The sequence below is a fragment of the Terrapene carolina genome, unplaced genomic scaffold, assembly GCF_002925995.2.
Source record: "Terrapene carolina triunguis isolate 2854851 unplaced genomic scaffold, T_m_triunguis-2.0 Scaffold84, whole genome shotgun sequence".
Classification (NCBI taxonomy): Eukaryota; Metazoa; Chordata; order Testudines; family Emydidae; genus Terrapene; species Terrapene triunguis.
Genome location: NW_020664435.1, coordinates 14,069,436 through 14,096,411, shown reverse-complemented (window position 1 = coordinate 14,096,411; position 26,976 = coordinate 14,069,436). Strand labels below are relative to the sequence as shown.

General features: G+C 38.5%; 1 protein-coding gene across 1 annotated transcript in view; it reads right to left on the bottom strand.

Moving 5' to 3' along the window:
• Positions 1–26,976, bottom strand: part of JAZF1 (JAZF zinc finger 1) — a 272,246-nt gene that overhangs the window by 127,633 nt on the left and 117,637 nt on the right. Inside the window, exon 2 of the mRNA XM_024222727.2 lies at positions 6,701–6,773. Within this exon, the coding sequence (XP_024078495.1) occupies positions 6,701–6,773 (73 nt within the window). The remainder of the gene's footprint in view (positions 1–6,700; positions 6,774–26,976) is intronic.

Genomic DNA, 26,976 nt, shown 5'->3' with positions numbered 1-26,976 from the left:
CTTTTTATATTATCAGTAATGATAATTTAAAAATAAAGTGGATTTGAAAAGATGGATTTGAAATTGAGACACAGGGTTTTTGTTTTTGGGTCAACAATTTGTACTCAGTAATGCCTGATATCAAACATCTTTCTTGGCATAAACAGGCACTGGAGGATCTTTCCTATTAGAAAAATTGGTAATATGTTAGGCCAGGGGTCGGCAACCTTTCAGAAGTGGTGTGCCGAGTCTTCATTTATTCACTCTAATTTAAGGTTTCACGTGCCAGTAATACATTTTAACGTTTTTAGAAGGTCTCTTTCTATAAGTCTATAATATGTAACAAAACTATTGTTGTATGTAAAGTAAATAAGGTTTTTAAAATGTTTAAGAAGCTTCATTTAAAATTAAACTAAAATGCACAGCCCCCCGGACTGGTGGCCAGGACCCGGGCAGCGTGAGTGCCACTGAAAATCAGCTCGCGTGCCGCCTTCGGCACGTGTGCCATAGGTTGCTTACCCCTGTGTTAGGCCTAAAAACCTTGATAGTGTTCTTCAAGCACAGTACATTATGCGGTATTATAATATGACAGAGTTAAGAAGTGTCTCCACTCAAGTCCCAGGCCAACAGTCTCAGAAACATAAATGAGTGTCATGTAGGTGAGAATGTTCAAATAATAGACTGAGCAAGATTCATAACCATGTTAATTAACTCCAAGGTGCAGCGCACAAGAGAAAAGTGACAAATCATGTAGATTACTGCCACTGATCTTCACATCTAAATGAAATAAGACAAATAGGTGCCTTGAGCCCCTCTTGTTAACCTGCACAAAAGAAAGATCTCTAAGGAGTAGCAGATGTTGCAGCTCAGCATTCTGAAAAACTACCCCTGAAGGATTACTGAACTGAAATCTCTTTCTGGATGGCACCAGGATTACAGATATACATTTCTGACTACCTTGCAATCTGCTGTCTCTGTAATTATGGAATGGATGCATCAGCTCTGGGAGTATTGTATCTTATTGACTCCTATCTTGACTTCTGAGAGTAAAGGGCAATGCAATCAGGAAGCAATCATCAATATTGGTGGATTATGTTAAAAAAGGCATTCACTTATGCTTCGTCTATACTACGAATTTGCTGCAATTTTAGTCAGTTACTGGTGCAAACCTCTAGACAGTGTAAACCTCTGCAAGCTGAGATTTGCACTGGAGAAGCTTATCCTGCTTTCAAGCAAAGGAAAACGCCACCAGTGCAAATAGAAGTTTAGCTAGCCTACTCTTGTGCACTAGTACATCCGTGGCTGACAGCTGTAATTGCTGCAGATCTCCTGCAGAGATGAGACCTGAGCCTCAATGACTGAGATGACCATAATTTGGGAGCTGCATTAGAACTTAAGGGAGCTGTGATGCTGGCAGACCAAGTGCCAGCTCATGCCAAGGTCCCCATGCCTCAATTGCCACATACATAGCTGGAACCAGTCTGGCTCACCTGTGTGTTAGCACTGTTAAAATGGATATTAGAATTATAAGAATGTGTTTAGAGTTTATGGCATGTTTGTAAGTTGCTGCATGCATTAATATCGCTTATAATATCTGTATCCTATATTATATGATAATATTTGAGCATTTGTATTGTAAGCCTCTGTAACTCACCAGACAGGAGAGAGACATTACCTAGTGTGGAATGCTGGTCTCCAACAGAAGCTATTATCTCATGCACAACAGGGAAGACCCATCAACACCAAACAAATTATTGAGGAACAAAAGACTTTGTTGATTGCTCTTTCCCCCTCCACCCCCCCATGAAAATGAGTCATGCAAGTGAATTCCTTCCATCAGCCAAGTTTGCAGCTCAGAGCTCAAGGGAGGGAAGGGAATAAAAACACCTTACAAGAAGGAACTGGAACTGTATGCAGCTTGCACTATGGGGGCAAGGATTACAAGACATAAGCAAAAGATCCCAAGCGCTTAGCCTGGATTAGCCCTGAAGGCCACATAGAGCTTATTTATTATAGAAGCTTCTATTACTTTTCAAAACTTAAGATTGGAACTAATTTGTGTGTATATATGTTTACCTGCTCTAATCCTGTAAATAAATCTCTCGTTTCCTATTCTAATATAATAAATATTTAGATAGTATATTATAGGATTGCCTACAAATGTAGTCTTTGGTGTGAGATCTAAAGTGCAATTGACCTGCAGTAAGTGACTGGCCCTTTGGAACTGGGAATAAACTGAATATTGCTACAATACTTGGTGTAAGGGACCATCTATCACAAAGGTAGGCTCATCTGGATGGCAAAACAGATTGGAATACCCAAGGTCACTGTCTGCAACTCTGTGTTAAAGCTGCTACAGTGCCTGAGAAGTTTACTCTTGATAATTAGTTAGTGAAATCTAAGGATACGTCTACACTACCTGCCGGATCGGCGGGTAGCAATCTATCTATCGGGGATCGATTTATCGCGAGTAGTGTAGATGCAATAAATTGATTCCCAATCACTCTCCCGTCGACTGCTGAACTCCAGCTCAGCGAGAGGTGGAAGCAAAGTCGACAGGGGAGCCGCGGCAATCGACCCCACGCCGTGAGGACGCGAGGTAAGTCGAACTAAGATACGTCGACTTCAGCTATGCTATTCTCGTAGCTGAAGTTGCGTACCTTAGGTCGATCCCCCCCCAGTGTAGACCAGGCCTAAGTATAGAACTCACAAACACTTTGGAGTTTGTGCCCTGGTTCTTAACAGTTTGCCCAGAGTTTGGTACTTGTGCTCTTGAGCCTCTGCAGGACAGCTTTACGGGAACATAAAACAGTCTACCACCTATATTCCTGAAAAAATAATATCAGGGATTGGAGGTGGAGGAGGAAGAGAATAGGGAAGAGTGATCTAAAGTAAAAAAACATGTTTTAGTAACCCTTTTTCCTCTGCTCTCCACTTCTGCTACCATTTTAATGTTATTACAGCAGCCACGCAAGACATCTTAGAAATATCCCAAATGTAGGCTGTAGTTATATTTGTGCTGCTCATCACATAATGTGACCTATCAGTAGACAATGTAGTCTACACATGAGTGACATCCTTTCTTCTTGCCCCTATGCACTCAAAATGTACTGATTTTATAATACAGTTTTGGCAACCCCACAGCATTAAGAATTCTTATTTTCTCAGGCTCCATGAGAATGCATGGCCCACACAGAACCCATTGAGCATCCAAACCTGCAGAGGAAGATTGTTTTAAGGTCTGGAGCTCACAGCAGGAACCAGTCTAAGTTCTGTTCCACTTTGCAACCATAAAAGCATGTTGCATACTGTTCAATATCAACCACCATTGAGTAACTGGTGTTTGATATTGAACAGTATGCAACATGCTTATGACATGTAATAGGATACAAAATCTGAGTTCCTAGCCTCGGATAACAAAGCAGAACCCAGCTCTGGCATACGTAGATTGGAAATAGAATGCATGTCTTTTTAGTGTAATGGATACAGCTGTTCCCTTGAGCTGCATAGAGCAGGTGGTTCAATGAAACCATTGCTTTAAAAAAATTCAAAAAAATTAAATGGCAGCAGGTTGGCTTGAAATAAAAAAATCAAATAAGGTCTATATGCACAAAAGTTAACTACTGAAGCAATTAATCTTTGTTCTACAAAATGATGTTGCAAGTGAAACATTTGGGCAAAATAACCACTAACGAGACAGCTTCAATCACACACAATTTAAAAGGGAGACAATCAATTTGAAATTTAGAAAATTAGAGTTTAAAGTAGTTTCTAATATTAGACATGATCCTGAAAATACCATTGGCAATTTCTGTGATTTTACAATAACCTTTTCCTAATTTTTAAATGCCTCTCTCACCCAAAGACTTATGTACAAAACAAACAAACTGGGGGAGGGGGGAATAAAAATCTCTCTCTAAATTTATGTTAATAGTACACAAAAATATATCATACAAACGTTTTTGAAGTTAGTGGCATCCCCTTGTCATAGAGGAAATCACGCCAATGCCAACTATTATCAACCATATGTATCTTCTTTTGTCGGGTAAAATAGTCACTCACTAAAACGCACTCCAGTGCTTACTTTCATATACTTTCCCCATTATTTCACTGTCATCCCTCCTCTGGAGCAGAAACTATCCCAAGGTGTATGGTGGATTTTAGATGTTGTGGGGGGAGGAGGAGGGAAAATCCAACAACAAAAACTAAGATGGGACCAACACACTTATTTCACGTATAACTTAAGCAAGTTTAAACTCAGTGGCTTGGTATTGCAGTCTATTGTCAGTACTTTGCACTGAGATCTAGGTTCAGTCTGCCCAGCCTTATGAGGTTGAGAGCAGTGACAGACTCAGATTCGTATCTCAGCCGCCACAGAGCACAGATGGAGATAGAAACTGGCATCCTATCTATCGATACAGATAATCCCATATAGTACATGTCTCAAATACATATCTCCCAAGTGACTGGAAAAGAAAAAAGATCCCAAGAATCATTGAATTTTCTGTAAAAGAAACCCAAACATCCCCAAAACAGCAGCATGCTGATTTACCCAAAATGGGGAAACCTGTTTTAAATGAAGAATGCCACATTGTGTGTGATACTTCATGTATGTTTAGTTAGAGCTAAATTGTGGCCTTACTAAAAATCCCTAAATAAGGGGCATTGCTTAGTTGTACTGCCTTGGGAGCAGACCAAATCTCTCTCTCACAATATGGCTCCTGATTCACCCTGCTCTCAGGGGAGAAGTAATCTACACCAGCTCTCTGCCTTGCACAGACTACTTGCCTCTGCTCTGGCTCAACTGAGCTGTCTGGCACATCAAGGACAGGGAGAGAAAGTCAAGGCTCCATCTGCTCCCCACTCATGCCCTGTCCACCTGAATAGGGTGAAGAGAGGGAGGTGAGGTGAGGCTGTGATCTGAGATACAGCTAGCCATCTAATTCTCCTGCACTGGCACATACCGAGGATCACAACTGCGCTCTCATTCAACAATTTAAAAGCAAGAGCTTTATTAGCTAGATAAATAATTTTTAAAAAGTTGTTTAACTTCTCAGCAACTTCGGGTCTTAAATGTAATGCATCTGGTGACTCAGGCCAGACTTTAAAAAGAGAGAGACACTGGTTGAGGTAAATTTTCAAAGCACTAAATAGAGTTTTAGCCAGGAAGCTCCCTTTACTGCTTTGAAATTTCACAAGTGCACTTTAGTGAGTGACTCTTTCCAGGAAGCAACAAGATTACAAAAGTAAATCCATACCCCAATGCCCAGAATCTTGCAAAATATTTATTTTTAATAATTCCAAATTATTGACAAAATGAAATGAATGATGATCAAGTGATTAAAAAGCCTGGAGCCTTTTAAAGAGAAAGGAAATAAAGTGGCTCATTTCAGGCCTTCCCCACTTACTATCTCCTAAAAAGAGACTGTAGAGCAAGCACATACTAATAGTAAACAACAACAAAACTTTGTACATGTTATACATAGTACCTTTCATTTGAGAACATCAGAGTGCTTTCAGTTCCTTTAAGTAGATCTCACAACACCTTGGAGAATTAGGAACTATTACAACATATCCATTTTATTGATGGGAAAATCAAGTCACAGAGAGGTAACATGATTTAATGATTTGCATATGGTCTAGACACAAATCAGTGGGAGAAACGGGAAAGGAATACAAAATACTTGACTCCTAGTCCCTTGCTGTAACTACTTCAGTTGGAAGGTGCAATTCCCAGATTGGGTAGACATCCATGCACTAATTCTGCTCAAGCTAATGTGTTAAAAATAAAAGTGTGGCCACAGCAGCATGGGTTAGCTACTCGAGTACAACCCTGTCAAAGCTCCTAGGTACATTCGTGGGTGGCTAGCCCAAGCCACTGCCCGTGCCACTACAGCCACACTGCTATTTTTAGTGCACTAGCTGGAGCAGAGCTAGTGCGTACATGTCTATTCTAACTGGGAATTACAGCAGTGTAGACATACTCCTAAATAACAACACCTCACCGAGAACTGTTTAATAATTCACCCATATAAATTAGACTTCAGTCATGTAATTACAAAAGCTGATAATGTCCAGGCCCTGATTCTACACATGCTGGCAGACCCTTACCCCTGAAGAGAAAATTTCTGAAATCAAAAAGGCTCCTTATGGGCTCAGCGGTTTGCACGTCTGGCTCAAACTGCAGTATTAGTCCATTAATTGGTAGGACCCTTTTCCCTCCACTGCTTTTAGTTTCTACATGTTCACTACATTTTCTCATAGAAATGGTGTGTCTTTACAAAGACTTATGCTAGCCGACATGCCAAATACATGCTAGCTTTAAAAAGGCTTCTCTTGCCAGCTGCAAATGAAGTGACATTATAGATTTTTTTTTAAAAAGCATACCAGTTTGCAACCATCTCCAACTAGTCATTTTGATTAAACCAAATATATTCTGTTATAGACATTTTAACACCGAATATTTTCAAACACTTGTTTTGTACAATATAGGTCTTAACATAAAAGGTTTAATTCTCAGCCCAGGGTATCAAGACGATCAGACATCCAGTAAACTATGTAAATATTTTCAGAAGTTAGCAAACATGCAGTATAAAATTGTAAATAAAGTAAGAAGTGTGTAGGTATGTGCACTGTTTTGGTATATATAGTATGCACATATATTGCTGACAGTCAGGGCAAACCATAGGGGGTCATATTTACAACTGAAAAAAATGCTTACCTGTTAATGTAACTTAGAGCAACATATGTTGGCTGTTGTAGTTCTTGTTTCTCTAACACACGTGGGTCTGTATCTGTAATAAAAATACAAGTATGAATTTGCTATATTTGCACTGAAATATAGGAGTCTATAAGCAACATATCTGAAGAAGAAAAATGTCAAGTACCGTAGCTAAACCCCTTCTTAGAATAAGCTCAGTGCAGCACAATCATTTGTTCATTCATTCATAAACAACAAGATATTGCATTACTTTTCAATGGAATTCCAAACATCAACAGTGATATAATTTCCATCTGTCATACAAACCTCATAATCCCTCTCATAAATATTAGTTTTCATTGCTTACAGTAACAATGTTGGCATCGTTTCCATGGTTTACACTGTTAAAAATGAAATAGAGTCAAGAATTAAAGATTTCTTTTAAGACAGTTCTAAAGTTGATCAACAAACTGTGACACTTTACAAAGGGAGCAGTTTTCACAAACAGCTATCTGTTGAGGTTCATCACCTATTTACCTCTGCACACACAAATTCTGCTTCTTCTCCTACCCTAGGTGTGTTATTTTATAACTCTTTCAATCAGAAATGCACATGAAAGTACACATGTAGCAAAATATATGCCCAGCAGAGGATTGCCCTTCAGAAGCACAGAAGCAAGCATTCGCCAATTTCCACTAACACTGACTTTACAGTTCAAGAATGAACTGTACCTGGTTTTATGCACTAGTCTTGTTCAATTCAACTTTGCTTTTATCTAAACAAAGAAGCAGTCTTAGTTCATGTTGCTGAAAAGAAGAAGAAAGAGCATACACATTTTTAAAAAACAAAAAAGTACTTTTAAAAAAAATAGGATAATCTTGATTTTAAAAATGGAGTGTGGCCTCGTGTTCCAATAGAGCCCCTTTAGAAATTAAAAACAAGAAAGGTTTTAAAAAGCTTCTAGCACAAAAAGATGTATCATGCATATGAACGTTACTATGCAGTCATCATCACAAACTGTATGTATGTCTTTAACAGCAATTCTATGGACAACTTATGTTTCCTAACTATGAAGAATGCAGACTGTTTTACTAAATAGCTCTCTATAGTACTGTTGTTTTCCATCTTTCATTTCTCACTGCAAAGAATATTGTCAAAACACGCTTGCAATATTCTAAACTGAACCTATTTTCTCCACACAACTTTAAGCCATGTTATTTTTCAAAAGTTCATTTCCCTAATATTGTCATATGTACTTTTGAGCTAGTCAGCAGCATCTGTATTCTATTTAAAAACATTCCAGTAATAATCTTAGGCCCCAGTTCTTTAGCCCTACTCAGGTAAAACTTCTATCAAAAGGAATAGCAGTTTTTGACTGAGGAGTACAAGATGATTCAACTCTCGGTTCTAGTCAATTAACATTTTGTTTAATGAGTGCAGTCACTCCTGGGCTGCCATAAAGCTTAAGAATAATTCAAAAAGACTTCCCCCGGCCACCCAGATTTGTTCCATGGCAACTCAGACTCTAAGTTTGACAACATACTTCACCACCACGCCCATACAGAGATGGAAACTTACAATGACAATATATTTGATTGAGCAGGTTCAGAGAACAGTCACATATACATACATAGTGTCAAGCAGATCAACAACCCATAGCCAATTACTTTTAACAGGAAACAGACCTTTTCTTATGTCTGAAAAGCAGTTGCAGACTACAGAGATTACAGCGATCACCAACACAGTGCGCTGGACTGCTCTAACTGAAGATAGTGACAAATCAGTTATCTTATATGTTATCTTTATGCTCCACTCAACCAGGAATGGCAGGCTCAAACACAAAAAGATCTCTTTTATGTGCCTTTGCATTACTGTGAGACTGCCATTCATTTAGCAAGCCAAGCACACAACCTGCGTCATGATGAACTCTGTTAGATTTACATCTTTGTGGTTCAAGGTCTACCATGGGACTGCCTTCATGCAGAATGTCTGCAGAGCATTATCCCCCGTCGGGGTCATCCTAAAACTGCTTCAACCCAAGTTTAGGCATCTGTGGCTAAATGACTGCAGCTTCCCTAATCCAGTTCTTAACTTGGATTAACCTTCATCAACAATGAACAGTTTCTGTGACTGAATGAGGCGACTTTGGGGCTGGTTTGAGTCAGAGCACTACATGTATACGTGGGAGAGAGGGGCTAAGGGAAAAACTTTATAGTGGAGTGTCCACCACCTATTTGCTTTATGGGAGCAGCTCCTCCTAGCACTGACAGAAGATAAGAAAGCCCACATGACATTCATCTTGATATGTCAGAACAGAATATGGGAAACTGTTTACCTAGCATCTGCGCACAGGACAGATCAAAACTGAACCCTCAGATCACTGTCTGTAGCATTCTTGTAGCATCTTTTATTGGACCAACTTCTGGTGGTGAAACAGTCAAGTTTTCGAGCTACACAGAGCTTCTATTCACAAATGGTCTAGGAACAGGTAGCAAAGGTCATATTATAGTATCAAACTGATTTCAAAATGTCTTCAGTGAATGATTTTTGGTTTGCTAATCATTTGGTAATTACACTTCACACAGAGTGCTGTGTTGGGCAGCTATACAAGTCATGGGATATTCCTTCTGTTCTCTGGTTGGATGACATACATAACTCACCAAAAAAGCAAATGATATATATTGTGATATTGGTAATTACTTTAAAAACTGCTTTTGCATTTGCACTTCTAAAGCTTGAGACCTTGAACGTATGCAGAAAGAAAACACAAAAGGGTAGGAAATATGCTCAAGCTGAAATTCACTTTCAAATTTAAAGTTCCAAAAATGTTTTCCACTAGACTAATGAAAACCACATTTGCTTTTCTAAATATTTATTTGTACCTATAATAATGTAACTTACTTGCACTTAGCACCTCTTATCAGAGACTCTCCAAGCACAATTATTCATTGGCTTTTGGGGTGGAGCTTTAAAGCTTTAAAGGAGGGTGAAGCTGTGGGAACAACAGAAGCAGTTGCTGCTGTCTTCTGAGCTTTTGGCTAATTTCTTCTCTGTTTCACTCCTCCGAACAGCTTTCACTCCAGCCTCACAGTACTGGTTCTGCAAGACTACAACTAACTATTCTCTCACCTCTCCTGCCTTTGTTCCAGCAACATGGGAAGACAAGACAAGACACAATGGGAGTAGTTTAATAAGGCTGCAATTTTATTCACTTAACATATCTGGGGAATACTCGGCAATAAATCATATGGTGCAGGTTCTTAACTGCTTCCATTTATTTGGGGAAGGGCTGCCATCCGCCCTCTCCTTTCCCAACCTGGGCACAGCCAGCCCATTGCTGAGACCCCACCGTTCTCCCCTCGTATGCAGGTTCAGAGGGAAGGGAAAAACAGGGAGGGAGGACTGTCTCCCTGCTGTACCAGATTTTAGGAACCCCAACCTCCTTCTTCCAGCTTCCTCAGGGGATGCCTCCCCTAAATCCACTTCCAACTCCTGTTTATCAGGGAACTGTATCCCTCTGTAACGAGTAGCCATAAAGGGTACCTGCCACACTTGATATCCACTAAGTTGCAACATCTTGACCTAACCTCCTTATCTACCTCACCAGGTCCCTGACCTGAGATAAACCTACCCCGCCTCAGCCAGTCTAGCAGTGAAGGACAAATGCCTTATCAGCCCTAAAGAAAAAAGGAGACTAGTGCAAGACCACAGCAGATCACAAAATCCAGTCCTACTTAATCCCATGGTTGGGAGGGTGCTGCTGATTGATGACAGAGAGATCCCTCTAGAGTACATTGGATATAAATACCCTCCCACGGTGAGTTGGTGCCCGCACGTTGTCTGATCACGCCTTGTTCTCCTTTGGGCTCCACTCAGGTAAGTCTGTCCCGCTTTCCCCTGCCTTGTAATGCAGCAGGGATCATGAAAGGAGCCCTGTCCTGTTTTTCCCACTGCCCAGACAAAGAATCACCACATGCAGCTGTGGTAAGCACTATTATGTCATAGGGCTGGTCTTGTCATAGGGCTGGTCTTCACTACCGGGGAGATCGACACTGCTCCAATCAATGCAGTGGATGTCGATTTAGCGGGTCTAGTGAAGACCCACTAAATCAACAGCAGAGTGCTCTCCAGTCGACCACGGTACTCCACCTTTCAGAGAGGAGTAAGGTAAGTTGACCAGAGAGCGTCTCCCATCCAGGCAGCGCAGTGAAGACACGGGGGTAAGTCGACCTAAGATACATCAACTCCAGCTACGTTATTCATGTAGCTGGAGTAGCGTAACTTAGGTCGACATACCCCGGTAGTGAAGACAAGCCCATAGTCTTGAACCCTATTAGCTATTTACTCATTCCTTACCCGACTTCCTCTCCATGCCCATACCAGTACCCTTTCCCTTCAACATCCCTTCCTCTCATGCTCCCTTCACACATCTCATTTTCATTTCTTTATCTCCCTTTCTCTCCTCCCACTTTCCCACCAATTTCTCATTCCCCCTAAAATTGTCAATGCAGTTATTGAATGAGATAAAATAAAAAACATTATATAGATGTGTATAAACACCAGTCAACATTTGCACATGACAAACTTAAGGTATCCCATGAATTTTTACTCTACTAAACCTTGTAGTTACTTCCCCTATTCCCTCTGACTTTTAGTGTGCTCTTTGTTATTGTGCCCTGCTTTAACTACAGATAGTGTCTATTTTATGTTATATTTCTATCCATTTAGTGGATGGCACTAGCAGACTTTGGGGCATATAATGAATATATGCTATTATGTAGTAGTAATTATTAATTAAAAACTATTTTTTACCTAAGTCAGCTGTGAATTATTATACACATTTTACAGCTGGATAAACTGAGGTACAAAGAGATTAATTGTCCTACTCAAGATTAAAGAGCAAGTTAGTGGCAATGCCTGGCACCAAAGCCATAAGCCCTGACTCCGAGTCCCCTGCTCTCTTTCACTCTCTCTTCCCAAAGGCATTCACACAGATATTTCACATTGTTTTCTAAATATCATCCATTTGAATAACCAACATATATATTGCCCAAAGTTAAATTAATAGTTCGGATACCTGTGTTTGCGATACTGTATAGATTGTACTTGTGGTGTGACAGGGAAAATATTACACACACTCAAATGGTAAAACAGATCTGTGTAGTCTCAAAAAGAAATATAATTATATTTCTATATATATATAAATGGCCATATGTATAAAATGGCTATATAAAAATGCTCAGTCAATGTTTCCTTAAGTACCTGCAGGCTAGTAATCTTAGTACAAAGTTGCCTAAACAGTTTTCGATGGGACACCTATAGAGTTAAATGTATTTGCAGGTGACGAATCTTCAATATATCTCACTGCAAGCATCCACAAATCAGTACACACAAAAAGCTGAGGGAATTGATCAGTTGATGGTCCGCACAAGTATCACTTTAACCACTTGCTTCCTGAGTTATTAGTGTGTGGTACTAATGACTCACTATTTTACTGCTTTCATTAATTATATAGTGAAGCTCTTTAGATCCAGTAGAACAAAGCTTCACTTCCCAACTGCAAAACATATAAGCCACCTTCATTATTTCTTCTCTCTCACACAATGCAATATGCATCACTGAATATTTTATAGCATCAGGAGAGCAGCAATAAGCACTTTTTGTAGCACCGCTCTTTACTCGACAGTTCTCGTTCTCTCTCACACATCCCCCCTACAGTACTAGGTTTTCTAATGAACAGTACTAACAAGGGAACTTCTTCACTTCACTTCATATTGCACTGTTACTCTGCCTGTACACAGCATTGCTATAAGAGATGGAACATAACACTAATTAAAACAAAACAAAACATACAGCTACCCAGATGCTACCCTGCTTTGTTTGGTTATGCCACTGTTAAAACTTGAACATTGACTAAAACAGTCATGAGATGATCAACTTCGGTAAATAATAGGATGTAAACACAAATTTTTCATGCCAATATGCCATGCTTTAAACTGGCAAGGAGACAAGAAGTGTCAGCATTTAAGTAATCTGGTCTTCCAAGATTGTAAATAACTATACTGCACCATCTTTATATGGCTGTTGTAGGAAGCCAAGCTTTTTCAGTGGAGCATATTATAAAAAATGAATCACTGATTACAGCACCAAGTTCCAATGTTACACCCAAACACAGTCTACAGTGTTCTTTTAAAACTCAGGAAGCAACTTCCTTTCAATAAGTGAAACAAACAAAAATCCAAAAGCTCACCCTGCCACATTGTTTAAATATAATTTTCACTAATGCCAATTATATCCTTTTCTTTCACATGAACATTTTAGCAAAAAAAAAAATGCTATTATCATTACTAATTTTATGTCCATTTACTATTCTTAAATACAGAGTCAGTTTTTAATCAGGTATACACTCGATAAAGATCAAACAGTTTTGATAAGAAAATTTAATAAAGTTTATAAAAAAATATTTAAAAAAATAAGCCACAGTGACAATTGGCTTTATTCTCCACAGCCTTTTACCATATGTAATTATTGACACTGATGTAAGAGGGGTGAAAAACACTATCTACATTACAATGGTGGCCTTTTACACCCACTTTGCATTCCTTTCTAACACAAAGCAAGGCAGTAAAGAATTAGGCACAATTGTTAGCAGTGAACTGAATAGCAACAGTCCACTGAGCCAGAGTCTTTCACCTCTAGATCCCAGGTTCAAATCCAGCCTACATTGTTATCTGAAAACTTTTTAAGAGGCCTTTAAAATGAGTTGATAGTCTTAATCCAGTTCCTGGTGATCAGGTGTCCTTATTACAAAACTATTACTAGTTCTAGTACTGTTTGTGATAGTCTCAGAAAAAAGACAGGTTTCAGAGTAGCAGCCGTGTTAGTCTGTATCAGCAAAAAGAACAGGAGTACTTGTGGCACCTTAGAGACTAACAAATTTATTAGAGCATAAGCTTTCGTGGGCTACAACTCACTTCGGATGCATCCGAAGAAGTGGGTTGTAGCCCACGAAAGCTTATGCTCTAATAAATTTGTTAGTCTCTAAGGTGTCAGAATAAAGACTAATGGCTGAATGTGGTGAAGACTGAACTATTCTTTCACTTCATAGAGGTAGTCTTTCCAGAGCAGGGTTGAGTATGCTGTCAGACCAGTGGTGAGAAAGCTTGCACTGCCAGGGCCTATGTTGTACCAGTTTTGCATTAGCAGATGACCTTAAGCAAAGATCATCAAAGTTGGGTGCCTAAAGTGAGGCACATAAATCCATATTCAGGTGCAAAGTAAGTTGCCCGATTTTCAAAGGTGCTTATCATCTGTAACTCTTATTGACTTCAGTGGAGTTGCATCCACTGCGTGTCTTTGAAAAAAAAAAAAAATCAGGCCACTCATTTTGGCCCCTAATATTAAGTTTCAAAGCTAAGTCTTTTATCTCCAGAGCCAATCGTTTCATCCCATTACATGAGCACTAAATTCACAACAACAGAATCACAAAATATTTTCAGGATTTTTAGAATAACTATTTCTCTGCTTCTAATAAATCTTAGAGAATGTGGACATTTCCCCAATATTTACAAAAGAAAAAAGTAAAAATCCTGGGTGCATTTTTCAAAAATACCTAAATAATGGAAACACTGACTTTCAATGGGACCTGTGCTCCCAAGTCACTTAGGGACTTATGAAAATCAGCTCCCTAACATAAAATCAAAACAAATGCACAACATACTATTATAGGTTCTCAAAGGTCCCCAAATTCCCCATTAACTTCATTTGAAGAACATTCATGCACATATTACCACCTACACACCATCCAGCATCAGCTTCTTAGAGTGTTTGTGTTGTATTTAACTTGGTATTTCACTTCACCTTAAAAACTGGCTGATACAAATCAGCTCAGCTCATTAATTATAACTACCCTTCCCTAGACACTAGCTTACTTCAAGTAATGTATGCCAAAAAAAATTTTTTTTCAGCTCAAAATAAAAGTCAACATTTTTTATACAGTGACATCTGAGAAACAAGAACCTTTCCCTGTTGTGTCATAGGAAAATATATAGTTTCTTGATGGATACTGCAAAGGTATATGTCAATTCAGTGAACATAAGCAGAAGCAAACCTATGATCCATTCTTATATCAACAGCATAATTAATGAACAATACAATCTCCCTCCCTCTGCCTGTCTTTTTTTATTTATACTGTAAGCTCTCAGGCAGGGACTGGTTAAGCCGTCTCTACATGGAAATTTAAGATGAATTAAATAATTTTGGGAAGTTAAAATACCTTAGTTAAAGCCCATTTAGCTCCTATATGGATGCTCTCATTCTGAAATAAGTGGCTTTAGTTGGCTTCAGCTTAACCCATGTCTTCAGTACAGGAACTATAGCGACATAGCCATACCACTGTAGCTATGCAGCGTAACTCCATAGTGTAGAAACAGCTTATAGCAAGAGAAGGGGTTTTTCTGTTGCTGTAGGAACACCACCTCTCCAAGTGACAGTAGCTTCCGTAGACTTAACTGCGCCTACACTAGGGGTTAAATCGGCATAGCTACAATGGGCAGGGATGTGGATTTTTCACTCCCCCTACATTTTAAGTGTAGACCACCCCACAATCTCAAACCGAGGTCACTTTACTTTTGAACGAGAACATTGAGGTAGGGGTTTAATGTGCTTAAGCCTTTAACTAATCTACGTTAACTTCACAGCTTTAGTTAATTCATCTTAACTTGCCAAAGTGTTCCCATTCAGACATGTTCTTACTATGTTTCTACAGACCCCAGCACAATAGAGCTCTGACTGAAGCCTCTAGATGCTAATGTAATACAAAATCCTTGTTAACGATTCCATGCTTATTGGTGGCTCAGCAACAGAACTGACCAGCTCACTTGGCATTTTCTGATTTTTGTATGTAAAAACAGAATAAAAGAAATAAAACAAAACAGAAGATTTATGAATCTTTTATCAGTTAACATCTATTTGATTTATTTGTGACAATACATAATAAAATCAGACATCAGAAACATTACAGTGATTCTTAAGCTGCTGACAACACTTGGACGTACTATGAAAAAAATCATCAGGTAAAATTATGGATTTTATGATCATTTTAAATCTTTCAAGATCATGCTTTTAGCTTAATAATTGCACTCTAATAATTGGCCATATTGCTCCTTGGGTTTGAACAATGTAACTAAAAGTAACCTTTGGAGCTGTCATGTTATCTTCAAACAGGCAATTAAAGTGAAAAATGAAAGTGTGCATAACTTTCCAGCACTGTCTATTATATATAAATAACACTACATACAAACAAGGGCAAGACAGTGGGATTCAACCCAAACATTTATCAGCGCAGCCACATCTTCATTTGTTTGCTTTAAAAATGCACTTTCCTGTTATTTTCTGGTCCTATAACTGTGGTGTTCTGCTGCCATGAAAAAAGTTCTTTATTTCCTATTTACAAGTTAAAAGGACTTTCCCTCCCACAGCACAAAAACCTTTGGGGGTTAATTTGTATCTTGAAGTACAGTAGAATGCCATTAGTTGAACTTAGGCTGTAACAAATATGCTTGGATAACCACAGAATCATAGAAATGGAAGGGACTTTGAGAGGTCATTTAGTCCAGTCCCCTGCACTCGTGACAGGACTAATTATCTAGACCATCCCTGACAGGTGTTTGTCTAACCTGCTCTTAAAAAATCTCCAATGATGGTGATTCCAGAACCTCACTAGGCAATTTATTCCAGTGCTTAACCACCCTGACAATTAGGAATTTTTTCCTAATGTCCAACCTAAATCTCCCTTGCTGTAATTTAAGCCTATTGCTTCCCATTCCTATCCTCAGAGGTTAAGAAAAACAATTTTTCTTCTTCCTCCTTGTAACAACCTTTTACATACTTGAAAACTGCTATGTCCCCTCTCAGTCTTCTCTTTTCCGGACTAAACAAACCCATTTTTTTCAATCTTCCCTCATAGGTCATGTTTTCTAGACCTTTAATCATTTTTGTTGTTCTTCTCTGGACTTTCTCCAATTTGTCCACATCCTTCCTGAAATGTGGCGCCCAGAACTGGACACAATACTCCAGTTGAGGCCTAATCAGCGTGGAGTAGAGCAGAAGAATTACTTCTCGTGTCTTGCTTACAACATTCCTGCTAATACATCCTAGAATGATGTTCGCTTTTTTTGCAATAGCATTATACTGTTGACTCATATTTATCTGTTGGTCCACTATGACCCCCAGATCCCTTTCCGCAGTACTCCTTCCTAGCCAGTCATTAACCATGAGTTAATGGACAAGGGATCGTGCTACTGATTTGTTTCTACATTTGCAAGAAATTTGAATAGTAGGGATTTGAGTTATCAGAATTTAATAGCAGTTGGTCACTTTAATTTGGGTTAGTACACCCCTCTTTTTATTACATCTTAGCATCTAAATACAGTGGTGATTGGTGACATGTATGCAAGTGCATATATATAAATACACACACACACCCCTGTATAAATACATACACAAATTACACCGGGGTTGGCAACGTTCGGCACGCGGTTCGCCAGGGTAAGCACTCTAGCGGGCCGGGCCAGTTTATTTACCTGCTGACGTGGCAGGTTCGGCCGATTGCGGCCCCCACTGGCCGCGGTTCACCGTCCCGGGCCAATGGGGGCGGCGGGAAGCCGCGGCCAGTGGGGGCCGCGATCGGCCGAACCTGCCGCGTCAGCAGGTAAATAAACTGGCCCGGCCAGCTAGGGTGCTTACCCTGGCGAGCCGCATGCCGAACGTTGCCAACCCCTGAATTACACACATGCACACACATCTTAGATAAATGGAAAAGAACACAAATCATGAAGAAAATCCCTATGTCTAAGAAGGTCCACAAACTTTATATGTAGTGGACATTGGTTCTACACTTGTGTACAGTAACTCCATTTTACTTACTCTTGATTTGCACCAGTTTACACTCACTGGGCTTGAGTCACCTCTCATTTATAGAAAGAAAAAAAACCCTATGATAATTTTTAATTTAAAAAGTAAAATACATAGGAAAATAAGCTTTAATAAAATAGCAGGGGGTGATTGTGATTCGTTAAGATAAGAGTATATGTTATGACTACAACTCCCTAGTAATATTCCCAGCATCTCATGTCTGAGATTATTATAATAGGATACTGCAAGCTACTTACTTACTATTTTGCACTCAAATAAAAGGTAATTGTTGGTAACTAGCTGCAAATATACATATGTCACATACTGACGTCTCATGATCTTTCAGATGTAGTTAGCTGCAAGCGCACTTCATATGCTATGATGATTTTCCACTTATGTTAATTAGTTTTTATTTGAAACCGATAATTATTGCTGTAACACAAGGCAATAATTAATGGCTACTATGAGTGGGTAAAATATTCATTAATCAAGTGAACAGACAAGAGATCTGCAGAGTTGGAAAGGTCCTTACAGAAGAAGAGAAAAATGAATCTGCTGGGACTTTATTTGAAAAAAAAAAAAAAAAAAAAAAAAAAAAAAAAAAAAAAAAAAAAAAACCAAATACAGGTTAAACCTATTCAGTCATATAGAGTTCAAAAGGTTTAAATCTAATGTACAACACAACCAATTAATGCTGATATATCAGATTATATTGGGGACTCACATCAAACTCCACAACTGTATTCTTGTATAGGTGTGGCAGGAAACTACTTTTATTAAAATCACCAAGCTTCACATATAAACACAAACAGATTAAACAGGCCATAAAGACTAATGTACCCAAAATGAAAAAAAATGAAGCTCCCAGATTATTTTTAAGAAGTCAAACACATAATTTCAGGCTATTGTGTTATCCCATAATAAAACTGCATCTAGTTTTCTCGCTTTCTCTTCTGAAACAAATATGTATCCACAAGCCTCTCTTTTTATCCCATTTGGAGACAAGTTCTCTGGGTGTCTGGGCCAGAGGACTTCTACTTTCCCTACCCTGCCAATTCCCCTATCCCCACAAACATACATTTCCCCCACCTTCTAAGGCCCTACACCATGCCCAAGTATCTTTCCAATTTACAGACACAAAGCATCAGTTTTGGGCACTGGTCTTGTTGGCAGATTGCTCTGCTACCACTGGACAGCTGGCCCTGCTCAAACAAAGCCCAGTCCTGCCAACGGATTTGTGTGGGTAGACCCCTGCACCCTTGCAGAACCCCACATAATTCAGTGGGAGTCTAGCCAAGCAGAGCCAGAGGGAGGACAGGGGCCAAAAATGGTTTTCATATAACTCTGACCATCTCTATCCTTGATCTACAAATGTCTTGCCATGTATCATTTGTGTTTTTCTTAGTTGTTAAAATCAAGCATGAAAGAGAGAGGAGAGCACAGAATAAGTCAAACAGTTGTTATTAAAATGAGTATCAGGACTCTCAATATAGGATAAACAATTTTTAAAGCCCTTCATTTCTGGTTTTTAACAATTTTTACCAAAATTTTTCCAGGTTACATAAAAGCTATTATTCGATTTTTACTGATTTTTCACCTGAATTTTGGACCACTCAAGTACATGAAAATACCAATTTTGTTAAACAAATGAAATACATTACATTAGGTAGACGTGTTTATGTTAACAATAAATTAGTTTAAGTGTATATGTGAGATTGTTAAGGTAAGGCAATATAGTGGAAGATACATCACATATGCACGTGTGTGCATGACTGTGTATGTTCTGTTAATACACAGTTCATGAAATACCACGGCATAAACTGCTTTTACTTGCAATACTCTTACTTTTCTGTTTGCTTCTTTTTTTCATCCTCTCATCCCCCAATATTAACCTGAATATTTACCCAGATTTTGCACCAATTTTCACATATTTTTACATTTTTGTAACAAACATTGAAATTCCTGGGACATTTTAAACAAAATACAAACCAAAAAACGAAGGTCCTTGCCAATTTTACATAAAATAGGCAATTATTTCACCACAGTTGGTCCTCGTATTAAAAAAAAAATACAAAATTTATAGGCTTTGGCTTTTTTAATTATTATTGCTCAACTATTCAAATGCTTGTCCTAGCCTAGTTTTAATAAGGTCTCAAAAGTCTGGAATAAATAAAACTTAATATCATTTTAAGTAAAAGTTCAAAATATACCTCTTGACAGTTCTGATGTTTGAGGATTTAATTCCCAAAAATATTAATGATCTCCAGGAGTTAAAATAATGTAATTATATCCCAACTCCATGGCCAACTAAACCGCAAACTGGACTTCAGTGGTACATATTTCATTTGCAATGTCATGAGATCTTCATTTTGGACTATCAACATAGCACTAAATTTTGATCTGTCATTGAAAACAGGCCACTTCTAATTTTGGCTTGCAGCACTGTAAAATGAACTGCTAAAGTCAGCTAATATTTCACATGTTAAATCTCTCCATCTTGCCCTGAATCAAAAACAGAAAGCTTATTGACAGAAATTATTTACTGTACACAAACACGTATGCTAACAAAAAAAGAGCCTTCAGTGCATTGGAAGAAAACTTAGTACATACTTTACTCTTGACTCACAAAAGTTGACATGGGAGCTAGCCTACTGTAAGTGCTCTGCATGGTCTTGCTGGAAGCTCAGATTGGATTCCTAGTCCTGATTTCTCACTAGCAGGGGGTAGAAGTGCTGTGAACTCAGCATGCTCCTGTGAGGAGAGCCTTGCATCATGCCATACCAACCCCTCCAGCCAATGTAGGAACTGTATAGATGTACTTTGGAGAAGTCCCATCCAGAAAGATGGTGATTGTAATATGAGAAGGTAGGGAACAAAGAAAACTTTGTGTAAACCAAGCTGGATCTGTGGATGCCAATGCCTGTTTGGTCAGCAAGCTCACTTAGACATGCTATATGCAAGTTTCCAATCACTGCACACATATTACTCTCATTCATAGCCAGAGAGGAATGTACTTCAATCATCTTTTAGTGGACCTAACCCTTTTGTAGGCCTGACTACATATTTTACCACAACCACCACCATGTCAGACCTGAGGCTAAACACAACTCCAAATCTGTCATCACAATTGCCCATTAAATTCGGAGATCTGAGTCTACTGCTGTAATAAATAAATAAATATACCAGTGACTTAATTCCAGGTCTTAATTTTTTTTTTAAGCAGCAAAAGATGCCAATAGAAACTCTTGTGGTTTATTCATTCTGTACTGTTACATATTAAAAGAAATCCCTAGTTGTCAGAAAACAAAGAAATTAAGAACTGATTTAAGTTAGGCTATATTAAAAAAATACACATGCTGCAGTACCTGTTAAAAAGTTTCACTATTCATTCATTGGGACAGCAACTACCTTTTGCTAGTTAGAACAGAACTTCAAGTGGTGTAAATTGTTATACCTCCATTGAAATCAAGGGACAAGATCTGTCTCTGTGTTTGTAGAGCACTTAGCAAAAGGTGGCCAGCTCTTTGAAAATGATGATGTTGGTTTTCAAGAATTTAAGCATCTTCGATACTGGTTCTTGAAAAAGTAGACTCTCTCTCTCTCTCTGTGGATTTGTAAGAGGGGGAGGATATAGAGCATTTCACTTTTAGGTTACCTGTTCACGTCCAGCTCGTATCACTAGCAGCTGAAAATCATTACCATCTGGCAGCTCTTTGGTGTCTGTAAAATGATTTGGTGGTCTCGGGTCAGCTCCTAGTGGACAGGAGTTTACAGGGAAAGTCCACCCCAGACCTTGATCAAAACTGGCACCCAGTCATTTGTATTGTCAGCAGAGAAGCCTGGATTGAATGGTGTTTTCGCTCTGAAAGCTCATCCCACCACATCAGCAATGAGACTCACCAGCGGAGAAGAGAAGTTTTCATTACCACTGTGCCTGCATTGCAGCTGGTTGTTTTTTGAATAGGCAACTTTGGTTTCTAGAGCTGTCAATCAGCATTAAATCCACTCAAAATTATAATAAAAAAAATCAAATTGCATAAGATTTCTACCTGAAGCGTTGGGGGGAAGGCAGAGTTCAGGCCTCATTAGGAAAATGTTACAAACTCTTATCTGTCATGTCTAGCACACCCTGGCTGCAATGCTATTCTTGGAGGCTTCAATACCTAGACTGATCTGACTGTATCTCTCTGAAGGTTATTAATTAGAAGAGGAATTAAAAAAAAGAAACTGCTTATGAATAAGGTCCTTACTGAAAGTTTAAAGAGATAATAGCATGCAGTTTGAGCTTCAAAATGTTGCATGTGTAGGTTTTTGTGAATGGTTTAGTTTTAAAAAATGAAAGCTTTTGTTTTGGATTAAAAAATAGTCACAGCAAACTGCACAGCAAGCAATGCACATTTTCTAGTGCACAAGAATCAGTGTTAGCGACTAGAAACAAAAATGAAGTGACTAGCCTACTTCACTGCACTAACCCAGGAAAATGCAGAAAGTAGAATAGCATAAATGATGAAAATTAAATTAGCTTTCTAAAATGTGCTCAGTTTTGGCACTCTAAAATGCTTTTAGAACAGGAGTACTTGTGACACCTTAGAGACTAACAAATTTATTAGAGCATAGGCTTTCGTGGGCTACAGCCCACTTCTTCGGATGCATATAGAGTGAAACATATATTGAGGAGATATATATACACACACATACAGAGAGCATAAACAGGTGGGAGTTGTCTTACCAACTCTGAGAGGCCAACTAGATACAATCAACTCAGGATTGAATAAGGACTGGGAATGGCTGAGCCATTACAAACATTGAATCTATCTCCCCTTGTAAGTATTCTCACACTTCTTATCAAACTGTCTGTACTGAGCTATCTTGATTATCACTTCAAAAGTTTTTTTCTCTTACTTAATTGGCCTCTCAGAGTTGGTAAAACAACTCCCACCTGTTCATGCTCTCTGTATGTGTATATATATATATATATATATATATCTCCTCAATGTATGTTTCACTCTATATGCATCCGAAGAAGTGGGCTGTAGCCCACGAAAGCTTATGCTCTAATAAATTTGTTAGTCTCTAAGGTGCCACAAGTACTCCTGTTCTTTTTGCGGATACAGACTAACATGGCTGCTACTCTGAAACCTGTTAAAATGCTTTTGGTAATGCAGGTAAACACATTTGCTCTTTAAATGGGTGGAGGGCTTTAAGTTGTCAGTGGTCCCTCTTACATATGTTTTAACTAGGAGTTATGTAATCTTATATTAGAAGATCCTCAGGATCAAACATAAACATAAAAAAACCCATTGACAATGACTAGTCCCTTATGCTCAGGAAAGTCACTTCAGGTTCATTCTGGGAATTTTCTTTCAGCCAGTGCTGATACCATACCGACACCTTGTGGTTAGCTTTATTATAACACTTAAAACATTCTACAGCTAGGGGGTGGGAGGAGGGAGAAGGGGGAGAAGCACCCTATAATTTTACTTGAAGAAAATGGTTTAGGCTGAAATCTTCAAAGGAGCCCAAAGGAGCTGTGTGTCCAAATCCCTCCAAAATTAAATAAGATGTGAGCACCTAAATCCCTTAGTTTTTTTTTTTTAAATCCTAGCCTTAAAAACTGTTGAACTTCTTAAAGGGAGAAAGTTAGTTTCAGCACAATTGCGGGAGGAACAAATATGCTTGGAGTTTTAGAACAGTAACATTGGGCTACCAGAACAGAAGTTGTGTCCGTATTTCCATTACAGGTCAACTTTTTCAGGGATCTATAAGGTTCAAATTTGACACATTATTTCATCTCACTCCGATTTTCAGTTTTCTAAGTGAAGAAAAAATAATTAGAACTTTCTTATAGACATAGTTTATCCTTCCATAAAGTCACTGACAAATAAATCATTGTTCATGTGAAATTGACAGGCTATTAGACTTTCACTCTCACAAGCACATGAAAATACCCAAAAGTACAAAGAACTGAATTATTCTACTTTTTAAATGAGCATGCTTTCCTTGGAAGGTTCAGCAGTCAGAGCACAGGACAGAGTCAGAAGACCTGGGATATATATAAGACCTTGCGAACTCTGCCAGTGACTGGCTGTGTGACATTGTCACATAGAGGCCCTCAACCCAACCTCCATGTGTGTGCAAACAATTTTGTGAAGGATTTTTATACCCAATTTTAAATAGGGATTCAGGAATGCACATAGCAGTTGCATTTAGAGTCAGCCCTTTCTCTGCTGTGTATTGAGCTAAGAATGAAATGCTACCATAATTCTGAATTTCCATGCTTTTATAATTTTAAGTTAGAATCTAAAGTATTACTGTAACGTGCTTGAATTTTCATATTTTAACTCCCACATTTCCTCTAGGTATTTGTTTTTCAAGCCACTCCTTCAATACAGAAGGCTATTAGCAATATTTTGCCACTTATTTTAGTACTAACAAACTAATCAAAGCCAAACCAAAACATTCTCAACTAAACCAGGCCAAACTTTTGAAGTTTTATTATTTTTTTAAAAGGCTTGAAGGATAACTTGGAAATAGAAATATTTAGGGATAAGTTTTTTAACAAACAAAAAAGTTTTAAAGTATATGTAGAATATTACGCTTAACAACTTATCAAGGTCCTTTAGCACTACCATATAGGTTTTTGAGGGTTAGCATATTCTCTATAGAAGAAATATGTAATGCTGTCATTGAGCACAATGCCCCCAAACTGACCATTAACTACTATGTTCAGGATAAACTGGAAAGAATTTCTCAATGTAATGATGGTGCTATAAAGTCATTATATTCATTATGACAATGATCACCTTGCTCACAGAAACACAACTGGAACACAGAACAGCTCACCAATTCAATATTTATTGTAATTTACACAAAATTAAATTACAACAAAGTATAATTTATAAAATGTGTAATACACATCACTACAAATATGTACAATTAGACCACTATGAAGGATAACTTCTCCACGGAAAGACTGTAAAACCAATTATATCTGCTTCCTTAATTATCAAAGGGTAGTATCACATGAGCTGAAAGTTCTGTATTCATTTATTTTTATAATTTATTAGAAGAAACATAAAAGCATTACCGATTTGGCACATAAACATTGCATTAGACACACCATTAACTGAAATGGATTTTTATATATTTGATACACGGCTCAGGCATAGGAAGGCATTTTGATTTATTTTTCACTGTCACACAAACTGAGCAAATCCCACTGAGGTTTTTGTCACTTAACATGTCGATGGTAAAAAGACTCCAGCAAGACTGTAGTAGAACTTCTCAGAAAGAACGTAAGACCTCAGTACAGAAATCCACCGTTTCACTGACAGGACAAGAGCATTTCGTGTAAATATATAGTTCTTCACAACTGCACTCTCTTCTGTTTAAAAGGCTACAGACTTTTGTTTTTTGACAGAATCTACATGTCATGCCACAGTCCTGACACACAGATTAATTTACATGTTATTTTAAGGAAACTAATATGAATTTTGGGAGATATGAGACATTAAAGTCACCAATGAGCATGGTTCACCCACTGTTCCTTAAGCATTTTGGCTGCCTCTACAGGCATAATGCCCCTGGGCACCTCTACTTAAGTGAAGCAACCTACAACTTCCCTACCTCAGAGCATGGTTTTCATTCCTTTTATATTCTTCCCCTAAGACTAAGGCTACAGGTATGATTACCTCTTGCTCTGCCGAGAGTGTTATTGATCTGCAGAGGGGAGCACACGGATGCCTGCTAACCTCTGTATTACAGCGGCTCTGTAGCCTTTCACTATAGTCATTAGACTTTCTAATAATTTTGATAAGATGATGAAGAGTATCTGAACTGGAAGAAGCTCCTATGGGTTCTTTGTTAACAGATCTGGCCACTGAGTCCTATGAATGGGAATTTCAGTTGGTTTGATTTTTAGTTGTAGTTTTCTGTTTTTACATCTGTTTGTAGTTTCTTTCCTTTCCCGAAGAGGGGGAAAAAACTGTGATGAGGGCAGTGTGAACTGAGAGACCTATAACAAGAGCTTAAACAAACTTTCTAAATGGGAGACTAGCAGAGTGTTTGGGTATGAACTGAAAATGAGAAATTCTGAAGCCCTATGAGACAGTAAAAGCTGCATGTAGTTCCAAGATTCCTTTGCCAGCCCCAGTCCAGTAGCCAGAAAAATAAACAGAATAATTTGCAAAAATATTTTAATAGGTTAATTTTTTTATTTTTAGAAAGAAACATTACTCTCTTCAGTTGGAACCTGTTGATGCGAAGCGCTAATTTAAAGTGCAATAGTACTTTTCTGTAGGGGTAACACACATTAATGCTAGGCAGTTAAAATCAAGGCCCACAGTTTGGCTGAATCATAAAATCTTCATCCACCACTTACCACATGTTTTCCTCTGCATCAGCTCAGAAACTGGGCTCACTACTCCAAGTAGGGTATTGCTCTTGCTTCACACCTTCTTCTGAGTACACATGTATCTCCTTTTCCATTACATAATTAAAAAAAAAATCTTTTAAGTGAATTCAATGCTGGTGAAATGCACCAGACTGACAGCTGCAGAATCTGAAGCCTTATGATTTATTCACAGAACAAACACAATACTGGCAGTGCCACTCCAAGCTTTCCTACCAGTGCCACACATTGGGGGACTACGGATGTCTGCTGGAAAGAGAACAGTTCATTCTCCACATCCATTCAATTCTAGGCCTCTTTACTGAGACTACCAACAAGGATTTCAACTGATGTGTTTTGCAGTCCGGACACCTGTCCAATTGGAACAAAGTCAGATTATCAGCTCATTTCATAGAGACCCCTGAATAGATATCAGACATGGTAATGGATTTTGGTCATTCCCGTTATGAAAGCGTTGATGAACTGGAAGAAGCTCCTATGGGTTCTTTGTTAACAGATCTGGCCACTGAGTCCTATGAATGGGAATTTCAGTTGGTTTGATTTTTAGATGTAGTTTTCTGTTTTTATGTCTGTTTGTAGTTTCTTTCCTTTCCCGAATTGACCACTCAGTCCACAACCAGAAAGGATCCACTTGTGACTTGGACAATCACCCCATTGCCGGAGGCCCTGGAAGACACCTGCCTGCCACCACTGCTCCTGCAAGCAGCAACTGCCAAATAGGGGAGCAATAAGATGGGTATCCGTAAGATGCTTCATAAGAGATTCAAGCCAGGAGTGGGAAAGAAGGACTGGATCATTAGGGCAGTGTGAAGAGGATGAAATTGATTGGGTATTTTTTTACCCAGATAACATTGCAAAGTATCACTGGCTGATACTAAAACTTTGGCAGCATACCACTGGGTAAGAGAGTTTGGTTACTGATCCACTCAGCCGCCTTTGCTTATTCCTATTTAAAATAACTACAACAAGAATA